At 42.8% G+C, this 10,805-nt stretch overlaps 1 protein-coding gene and 1 long non-coding RNA gene across 2 annotated transcripts; both read right to left on the bottom strand.

Moving 5' to 3' along the window:
• Window positions 1–562: 562 nt before the first annotated feature.
• On the bottom strand, window positions 563–4,342 carry LOC120030707 (butyrophilin subfamily 1 member A1-like). Its single transcript, XM_038976157.1, has 4 exons — window positions 4,124–4,342; window positions 3,753–3,881; window positions 1,976–2,081; window positions 563–1,709 (listed from the first exon to the last, which is right to left on the bottom strand). The coding sequence occupies exons 1-4, from the start codon at window positions 4,316–4,318 to the stop codon at window positions 1,177–1,179; spliced, it is 963 nt and encodes a 320-aa protein (XP_038832085.1). The 5' UTR covers window positions 4,319–4,342; the 3' UTR covers window positions 563–1,176.
• Window positions 4,343–4,977: 635 nt separating this feature from the next.
• LOC120030410 lies at window positions 4,978–6,224 on the bottom strand. Its single transcript, XR_005473649.1, has 3 exons — window positions 6,079–6,224; window positions 5,793–5,891; window positions 4,978–5,095 (listed from the first exon to the last, which is right to left on the bottom strand). It is a non-coding gene; the product is annotated as an uncharacterized LOC120030410 (long non-coding RNA).
• Window positions 6,225–10,805: the final 4,581 nt, after the last annotated feature.

The following is a 10,805-nucleotide window of genomic DNA, read 5'->3' as shown; positions in this document are numbered from 1 at the left end:
AGCTGTTTCCTTCCTCTCTGGCAACTGCGATAGGAAGGACACCTGTATCTTTGTAGTGACTGGGTGTATTGATACACCATCCAAAGTTTAATAACTTCACCATGCTCAAAGGGATATTCAATGTCTGCTTGTTTTTTACCCATCTACCAATAGGTGCCCTTCTTTGCTAGGCATTGCAAAACCTCCCTGGTCTTTGTGGTTAAATCTGTTGGAAATTCACTGCTCGACTGAGGGACCTGACAGATAATTGTATGTGTGGGGTAGAGAGATGAGGTAGTAATTCAAAAAACATAATTATTGCACACAGAGTCCATGCAACGTATTATGTGAGTTGTTAAGCAAATTCTTACTCCTGAACTTATTTAGGCTTGCCATAACAAAGGGGTTGAATACATATTGACTCAAGCTTTTCATATTTTATTAATTTGTAAACATTTCTAAAAACATAATTCCATTTTGACATTGTATTGTATTGTGTGTAGGCCAGTGACAAATCGAAATTTAATCCATTTAAAATTCCGGCTATAACACAACAAAATGTGGAAAAAGTCAAGGGGTGTGAATACTTTCTGTAGGCACTGTATACATATTATGAAAGTGCATAAATATATGAAGACATAAGGTATAGATACTGTATATAGGTAAATAGATACACTGCAATATATAGATATATTGTAGTAAGATTTCCTCAGTATACATTTCCCATCTTCCATTTAGCTAGCTGTTTCAGTATTATAATGCAATTTATATACAGTATTTTGATTTTTTCTTTTACGTATTAAAACAGGGGGGCTTTTCAGACATGTACTGTTTAAATCTAGCTTGTCAAATTCATTTGTTTTATTTTAGGGTATGAAGTTTCCTATTTGCTTCTTCCCATACAGCTCCTAGGATCCATACAGAAGTTTCTAAGCCAACTGTTGTAGAAACAGGGCAAACCCAAGCTCAACCCAAGGCTTTGCAGGTCAAAGTGTCAACTGCTCAAACTCTTCTCCAATGGTTTTCTCTTATTCTTGGTACTTCATTGATCAATGAAGCTTATTGATTAACCAGAGTCCACTCCACACACCTGGTTTTCCAAGTCCAAATAAGCCAGTGATTGAAAGGCAAAGGAAAACCAGGGCTGTAGTCAGCTTATGTTGGGGAGAATCTCTTAACCAAAGACCCATGATGTCTTCAAAGTGTAGAGACCTTGTGTGGCGAGATGATGGTGATGAGTGCGCGTCCGTCCAGTGGGGCAAACACCGGGTACAGCTTCTCCTTGAACTTGCCTGTGAATGTATAGATGTGGGTCTTGGTCTCTGCGTTGTAGAAGGAGATCTGTCCTTCCTCGTAGTCTAGATAGATCCCCATCCGGCGGGCCACCAGACCCAGGGGCAGGGGCGTCTCAGGCTTGGTACAGGCGTAGAACTGGTGCATGCTGCGCCACAGGGTCCAGTAGCCTGTCTGGGGGCTCATGGGGAAGCGGCCCTGGCGTTTGGCACTCGCCGTGGTCAGGCCAACCCGCCAGTAGCCGTTGTTGGCTATGTCGACTTCCCAGTAGTGCCGTCCGGAGGCGTATCCCTCCCAGCCCAGCACGCCAGGCCAGGCGTCGAAGCGCTGGGGACTGAAGGGCAGATTGGACTCAGATATGCCCTCCTGGACCTTGCGGTGGTCATCTGAGAGCTGGAGCCACAGGTGGTTGGTCATGGGGTCAAAGGTCACATCGGCTACAGGGAGGAGAGAGTTGACAACTTTTTGAAATGTGCTACACATGTTTTACTTTCACCATTTTAAATAACATTCTGTCATCCATTTTCCACTCTTCGTCTTTTCTATCCTAGTAGTACCAATATTTTGTTGTAGTTTAAGGTTTGGGCAAAATGTATGAAAATGCTTTAAATGTATACTTTTATTCATTCTTCTTTTCTGTGATTCTTTTTTAATGTATTAATAGTTCATATTAAAGCACGTGTCCAAATAGACGGATAGTTACCTGATGCACTGATCATCCAGTTCCACACTGAGTTAGGGATGTATCTTGGAGTGCCTGCCTTCCAGGTGCGCTGCTTTGCTGACAGCCACAGCGGAGAAATGCCACCCTGAAAATAGGAACACAGACAAAGTGTATGAATGTAGGTAAAGAATTGTCTTTAATAGTTTCATTTCCACCATATTACTGTGAGCTGAAATGGTACACAGCGTATTTGGAAAGTATTCAGACCCCTTCCCTTTTCCCACATTTTGTTACGTTACAGCCTTATTCTTAAATTGATTAAATACATTTTTCCCCACGTTAATCTACACACAATAACCCATAATGACAAAGCGAAAACAGTTTTTTTGCTAATTAAAAAAGTATTCAGACCTTTTTGCTATGAGACTTAAAATTGAGCTCCAGTGCATCCTGTTTCCATTGATCATCCTTCAGATGTTTCTACAACTTTACCTGTGGTAGATTTAATTGATTGGACATGATTTGGAAAGGCACACGCGTGTCTATATAAGACCCACAGTTGACAGTGCAAATGTCAGAGCAAAAACCAAGCCATGAGGTCGAAGGAATTGTCCGTAGAGCTCTGAGACAGGATTGTGTCGAGGCACAGATCTGGGGAAAGGTACCAAAACATTTCTGCAGCATTGAAGGTCCCCAAGAACACAGTGGCCTCCATCATTCTTAAATGGAAGAAATTTGAAACCACAAAGACTCTTCCTAGACCTGGCCGCCCGGCCAAACTGAGCAATCAGGGAAGAAGGGCCTTGGTCAGGGATGTGACCAAGAACCCGGTGGTCACTCTGACAGAGCTCCAGAGTTCCTCTGTAGAGATGGGAGAACCTTCCAGAAGGACAATCATCTCTGCAGCACTCCACCAATCAGGCCTTTATGGTACAGTGGCCAGACGGAAGCCACTCTTCAGTAAAATGCACATGACAGCCCGATTGGAGTTTGCCAAAAGGCACCAAAAGGACTCAGACCATGAGAAACAAGATTCTTTGGTCTGATGAAACCAAGATTGCACTCTTTGGCCTGAATGCCAAGTGTCACTTCTGGAGGAAACCGGGCACCATCTCTATGGTGAAGCATGGTGGTGGCAGCATCATGTTGTGGGGATGTTTTTCAGCTTGCAGGGACTTGAAGACTAATCAGGATCGAGGGAAAGATGAACGGAGCAAAGTACAGAGAGATCCTTGATGAAAACCTGCTCCAGAGCGCTAAGGGCCTCAGACTGGGGCGAAGGTTCACCTTCCAACAGGACAACAACCATAAGCACACAGCTAAGACAATGCAGGAGTGGCTTCGTGACAAGTTTCTGAATGTCCTTGAGTGGCCGGGCCAGAGCCCGGACTTGAACCCGATCGAACATCTCTGGAGAGACCTGAAAATAGCTGTGTAGCGAGCTGACAAAGCTTGAGAGGATCTGCAGAGAAGAATGGGAGAAACTCCCCAAATCAGGTGTGCCTCGAGTCTGAAGGCACTGTATGCATATTTGATTATGTAGACTATATAACTGTATAGCTGATTCTCAATCTACGTTTAAGAGGAAATATTGCTAATTTACAATGGATTCAGGCAAGTGAACGACTTCAGAAAAGAAGAAGTTGTACATAACATTCTGAGTTGTTTTATGAGAAGAGCTCTAATAAACTACTTCTCTAACTTAGTGTTGACCACTTTTACAGATTTTTTCCTTCATTTTTTGGGAGGTGTGTATGTTTTTGTGTTTGCTTGTGTGTTTTTGTGTGTGTGTGTGTGTGTGTGTGTGTCATCTCACCTTGCAGTCCTCCTTGAGCAGTGACCAAGTAATGAACTCCAGTAAGGGCAGGAGGTTGATCAGTCTCTTCTTCCTCAGACCCAGCAGACGCAGAACATTGCCTAGCTCATTGCTCTGCACCCCACAACTCTGTGTAGACAGACACATAGCCAGACAGACATTAATACCAAGTCATCTCTATCAGTCCTATCACACTTTTTAGCCCTTATGCTAAATGGTATCTATTTGGTAGCAAATCTGCAGATAGCAGTTAACCAATGCTGTTTGAATGCTAAGTTATACAAATTGCTATCAGTTTGGAACACCGTTTTCCCCCCATTTCCATCCATATCCTTGACCTTGACCTTGACCCGTCACCCCTGACCTCTCACCTCTGAGGCGCTCTGCAGCTCCTTGGCCCACTCCATGATCCTCTGCTGCACTTCCTCATCGGGGTCCTCCTCGCCATCCTTGTTTTCTTCTTCCTCCTCCTCCTCACATCTCTCCTGCACCCAGGGCCTAGCCTTCGCCAGCTGAGGAGGCACAGAGGAATACAGTTGAAGGTTTTCAGTCAAATTCAAAGTCATTTATTTATGAATAAATTGACTTAAAATAGCTAGTTATGGTGTCTTGCGTCTCTTATTCTCTCTCTCTCCCTCTCTCCATCCCCTTCCGGAGGATTTGAGCCCTAGGACCATGCCTCAGGACCTGGCCTGATGACTCCTGGCTTCCTCTAGTCCACCTGGTTGTGCTGCTACTCCAATTTCAACTGTTCTGCCTGCGACTATGCAACCCTGACCTGTTCACTGGACATGCTACCTTGTCCCGGGCCTGCTGTTTATGACTCTCTCTCTCTGCTGTCTCGATCTTTAAATGACCCTGCTCATCAGCTATGAACGTTTGAACATCTTGAAGAACAATCTGACCTTAATGGCCATGTACTATCTCCACCCGGCACAGCCAGAAGAGGACTGGCCAGCCCTCAGAGCCTGGTTCCTCTAGGTTTCTTCCTAGGTTCCTGCCTTTCTAGGGAGTGTTTCCTAGCCACCGTGCTTCTACATCTGCATTGCTTGCTGTTTGGGGTTTTAGGCTGGGTTTCCGTATAGCACTTTGTGACATCCGCTGATGTAAAAAGGGCTTTATAAATAAATTTGATTAATTGATAGTTATGATACTTCAAGCGAACATTTGATAGAGTACACACAAAAAAAAGTCAGTATTCGTTTTTTTCTCGCCTTGTCGACGCTGTTGAGCTCATTGGCCCACAGCACAATGAGTTTCCTGCTCTCTTCCAGACTGTGTTCTGTTTTCAGTTCCACAGGGGTCTCTCCTTTACTGGTGCCCTTCCCCGCATCACTGCCACTCTGCAACAAGACAACACAGCAACCAGGTCAATACCATACTGTACATTCTCAATAGTGTGTATAGCTATCTCATCTCAATCATCTTAAAGGCAAAGCAATGGTGTAGAAATTCTGTGGTCTCCATTGACAAAGTACAGCTTGGGATTGTGTGTGTAATATGTGTTTGATTCACACACAAAAAAATCCTGCAAAAAGGCAAAAACAACTACGCATTAAATAAATTACTAGATCAAATAAATTCAAAATGGGATCAAATGAATTCAAAATGGGATGGTTGAGAGTGTTTTTTGTTTACGTAACCCTGTTACTGCCTTGGAGGCCAGAAGCCAGGTCAGCACTCCCTACCATATCTCCAACCCCACCTGGCCCCCTTGCATTTCAACACATTTTCATATCATATGCTATCTGGGAGGCCTGCGCTGACCCCCCCCCCCCCCCTCCTCAAAGTTTCCTAGTGACTGACACCAGCCCCTCTAAGCCGGGCCTACTATTTTTCCTTCGCCGCACATTTTGCATGAATACAAATAAGAGACAAAATAACACTCACTAATACTATCATACTAACATTGGACATACATTTGTACCTCTAAACTTTCTCAGTTACAGCTTTTGTTCCCTCCTCCCTTGTTCTTTCTATAGATATATATCCCCCCCCCCCCTTCCCTCTCTCTCTCTCCCTTTCAGGGTCCTACTGTACCTTGCAGACTTGGGCCACCTGCTCCTTCCAGTGGTTGATGAAGCGGACACATTCCTGTAGACTGCGCAGGTTCTTCATGCCATTCTGATGAGGGTGTTGCTACAAGAGACACACACACACACATACAGTATGAACAGGTAGGCAGGTAAAGGTAGAAAAACAGTACAAAGGAACATATACAGGTAGAAGAGTAGACAATTTAACAGGAAGTGTTTGGGATGGACTGGATGCTGATGTGATGCTGTGAGTGGATGGAGGTGTGTGTGCGTGCATGTGTGTAGCCTACCGATGAGCGATGTGTGGAGGGGGCACTGCTCTTGCGGGGGCTGGTAGGGGCTGAGCTGTGGGCCTGGAGGTCCTCTTCAGGAAGATTCCAGCGCACCGCCCCAATGGATTGACTCTGGGTAGAGCTCTCCAACTTCAGCTGGGAGTTAAGCTCTGGAGATGAAATAGTGATACAATTAGATTAGAGTGGAAGAGGGGTGGGGGGCACACATACATTTTAGAGTCAGATTTAACTAAGCGTATACATTTAACTTTACGTCAGATTTAATTAAATCAAATGAGTTATTGCTTAAAGGCCCAGTGCAGTCAAAAATGTGATTTCCTGTGTTTTATATATATTTCCACACGATGAAGTTGGAATAATACTGTGAAATTGGGAAGATTGTGATAATGTCCTTGTAGTGTAAGAGCTGTTTGAAAAGACCGCCTGAAATTTCAGCCTGTTGTGGTGGGATAAGCTGCGGGCTGATTTTTTCTTGAGTGAAAGATCAGGGGGCTGGAACATAATTGCAAATAATTTGTAGATTGCAAACTGACCACAAGAAGCCCAAACAGATAGAATATTTGACTAAAACATAATAATTTCAAACCTTGCTTTCATTTGTATATGATCACATATTTACAGTGCCTTCGGAAAAGTATTCAGACCCCTTGACTTTTTACATATTTTGTTACGTTACAACCTTAATCTAAAATTTAATACATTTAAAAAGTCAACAACAAAAATGTTTTTACCCTTTGCTATAAGACCCGAAATTGAGCTTAGGTGCATCCTGTTTCCATTGATCATCCTTGAGATGTATCTACAACTTGATTGGAGTCCACTTATGGTAAATTCAATTGATTGGACATGATTTGGAAAGGCACACACCTGTCTATATAAGGTCCCACCGTTGACAGTGCATGTCAGATCAAAAACTAAGCCATGAGGTCGAAGGACTCAGGATTGTGTCGAGGTACAGATCTGGGGAAGGGTACCAAAATATTTCTGCAGCATTGACAGTCCCCAAGAACACAGGGGCCTCCATCATTCTTAAATGAAATAAGTTTGTAACCACCAAGACTCTTCCTAAAGCTGGCTGCCCGGCCAAACTGAGCAATCGGGGGAGAAGGGCCTTGGCCAGGGAGTTGACCAAGTACCCGCTGGTCCTCTGTGGAGATAAAGGCACCTAAAGACTCTCAGACCATGACAAACAAGATTCTCTGATCTGATGAAACCAAGATTAAACTATTTGGCCTGAATGCTAAGCGTCACATCTTTACGAAACCTGGCACCATCCCTACACTGAAGCATGGTGGTGGGAGCATCATGCTGTGGGGATGTTTTTCAGCGGCAAGGACTGGGAGACTAGTCAGGATCGAGGGAAAGATGAAAAGAGCAATGTACAGAGAGATCCTTGATGAAAACTTCCAGAGCACTCACAACCTCAGACTGGGGCAAACGTTCACCTTCCAACAAGACAACGACCCTAAGCACACAGCCAAGACAATGCAGGAGTGGCCCAGCCAGAGCCTGGACTTAAACCTGATCGAACATGTCTGGAGAGACCTGAAAATAGCTGTGCAGCAAATCTCCAACCTGACGGAGCATGAGAGGATCGGCAGAGAAGAATGGGAGAAACTCCCCAAATACAGGTGTGCCAAGCTTGTAGCGTCATACCCAAGAAGACTCAAGGCTGTAATCTCTGCAAAAGGTGCTTCAACAAAGTACTGAGTAAAGGGTCTGAATACTTGTGTAAACGTGATATATAATTAGCAAAAATTCTAAAAACCTGTTTTTGCTTTGTCATTATGGGGTATTGTGTGCAAATTGATGAGGGGGAAAAAAATATTGAATCCATTTTAGAATAAGGCTGTAATCTAACAAAATGTGGAAAAAGTCAAGGGGTCTGAATACTTTCCGAAGGCTTTGTATACATGTATAAGACAATAATGTATAACATATCTCATATTATAATATATACATATAATACTGTTAATAGGGAACAATACTTACTAGACACCTTCAGAATGCTCTTCATCTTGAAAGTTTCCATCCTTAGTCCTGTATGGACAAGGTAGACTCCTTACAAAATATTCCATTTGACAATAGAGGCAATAAGGCCACTGAGGATATTACTATGTATTCACATGTTGAATTTTACAAAATGGCACCACCTAATTAAAAACTGAAAGTCCACTAGCAAGCTTTGAATATACAATACAATGGTATGAAATATCTACACAGAATCGAAACGCACATCTAAGACCAATGCCAGATGCTGTTGTTGAAGCTATGAAAATGACTTCAATAGAGAAGTATAATCTACATCATAATGAAAACTACAGCAATGGCTATGTCATTACATTAGACGAAATGATAAAGAATGAAACATTTGAGATAAAAATCCCCAAATTCAAAATTCTACCCTATGCGTGTAGGTCGGGCTGGTGCGCGGTCTTGGTGGTCGTAAGACTGGACAGCAAACCCTGATCATCTACTGTTTTTGTTACATGCTGAGGTGGTTTGATCTTTGGACCTTTTATGGTGCTTGGCAAAGCGAGAAGGAGGGGGAGGATCTTTCTGCAAGTATAATCAGTCTACCTTCCCAGAAATCCATATTGGCTTTACCATGAGGAGAGCGCGTGAGACTAGTCTAGCGATAAGGGTTCACACGTTGATTACATAAAGTGACAGAATTACCATCTTTGGCTCCGTTTACACAAGCATACCAATTCTGATCTTTTTTCCACTAATTGGTCTTTTGACCAATCAGATCAGCTCTGAAAACAGGAGTGAAAGTAGATTTCTTACCTTACGGGACACCCAAGCTCGAGCACACATTTTTTTTTTATAGCCAAGATGTCCAGTGGAGGCTGCTGAGGGGAGGGCGCCTCATAATAATGGCTGGAACGGAGCAAAAGGAATGGCATCAAACACATGTAAACCATGTGTTTGATGTATTTGATACCATTCCACTGATTCCGCTCCATCCTTTACCACGAGCCCACCCTCCCCAATTAAGGTGCCACCAACCTCCTGTGGTTTAAACATAGAATTACATAGGCCTACACAATCCCTATTCAGATCATATACGATCTCTGTGTGCCTAGTAGCCTAGGCCTAGTAAAGATTTGTCATATCATTTTAATCATGCATTACCTTTTAATGTGGCATAAACACAGCCTGTCATGATGTTAACATCCGATTGTCAAACATTCACTTCAAAAAGCTGCTCCTGTAGGCTACCCGCGCACATTCATCCTCTCACTAAATAATTCCAGCATCCAAACCACAACAGTGCACTGTGCACTTGCAGTTTGATGAATGGAAAGAGACATCTGTTACAAAACACATACGTGTATTGTAATGACATTCTGTAATTGCCATTAGGCCTACACTTGTAGACTAAATTGATACGTCCACTGTTGTCTCGGTCTCGGCAACTAATCTCCGCCTTGGCAAAATGTAAGTGTTCTCGTCGAAGAACTACGCAATTTGGAGCATATACCACCACCCGGTTTCAAGTCAATTTGCTCATTTTTCATGTGGCTGACATGCGGTAATGTTAAATAATGCTGTAATAGCCTATAGTTCTTTTGGCATGTTGTGTTAATTGTGATAGGCTCACGTTTTAAGGTACTGGGCGTACCCCCGCCGGGACTTGTTTGTATCAGACCATACCTGCTTTCTTTCACCTGTCTGAAAAAATATGTGATGTACAAAGATCTGATGTGATTGGTCAAAAGACCAATTAGTGGAAAAACATTAGAACAGGGCCGCATGCAGGGCCGGTCCTGGCCGTTCTGCTGCCGGTGTACGTGGAAATCAAGTCCAGACAGATTTACAGAATCATTTGATCGTTTGTTTTAGTACTGTCCATGTGTAGCTTGTTTTTGGTCGCAGGTTCAGGAATTGCTGAAGATGTGCAACATTTACCTGGAGCTAACTCTGCAAATAGCACTGCTGGGTGATTTGAAAAGTCATAGACAATCGATCAATAATATAATAATACTTTTAGAAAAACATTTGTATCTTTAATTGACAATCTGTAGAAACGATAAGAATAGAAAGGTTCAAACTTTTGTGAAACAGCACCATTGAAAAATACATGGCAAGTAGAACTGGATGGTGTTCAGAGAAAGATGGGAGGGGTTGAGTGGAGCTGAAGGGTGGCACGTAAAACAACAAGATAACTAATGTAAAATATACTGTGTCCGTAAAATGTACATAGGTTCAGAACTTTTGTGAAACAGCGCAGTTAAAAATATATGGCAAATAGAAATCAAAACTGGATGGTGTTCAGAGATAGATGGGTGGGGTTGAGGGGAGCTGAAGGATGGGACTAAAAACAAACAAATAATAACTATTGTAAAATACACTGTGTCCATGAAATGTATATAGTATGTAGAAGCTGGAAGTAGAAGCCTAAGTGTTGCTGTCCATTAGTTTACACCAATTAGGGGAGGCGTGATAGGGTTAGGGGAAAATAATAAAGGAAAATATACAAAAATATATTCAAAAAATATATACAGGGGGGATTGGAAATTATGCAGACAATTACATTGATGGAAGCCACAATCTATCTGCAATATTAAAGCTGATCTACCCCCTAAAATACATCCAAAAGGCCTAGGCGTCGGTCCGTGCTTACTGAGGTATAGCCTACACTGTCGCCTGAAATGTAATTTTAGGAATGCCCATCTAAAACACCAAAACGTTTACATACACCTTAGCCAAATACATTT

The sequence above is a fragment of the Salvelinus namaycush genome, chromosome 36, assembly GCF_016432855.1.
Source record: "Salvelinus namaycush isolate Seneca chromosome 36, SaNama_1.0, whole genome shotgun sequence".
Classification (NCBI taxonomy): Eukaryota; Metazoa; Chordata; class Actinopteri; order Salmoniformes; family Salmonidae; genus Salvelinus; species Salvelinus namaycush.
This window is presented reverse-complemented; position numbering and strand designations above follow the sequence as displayed.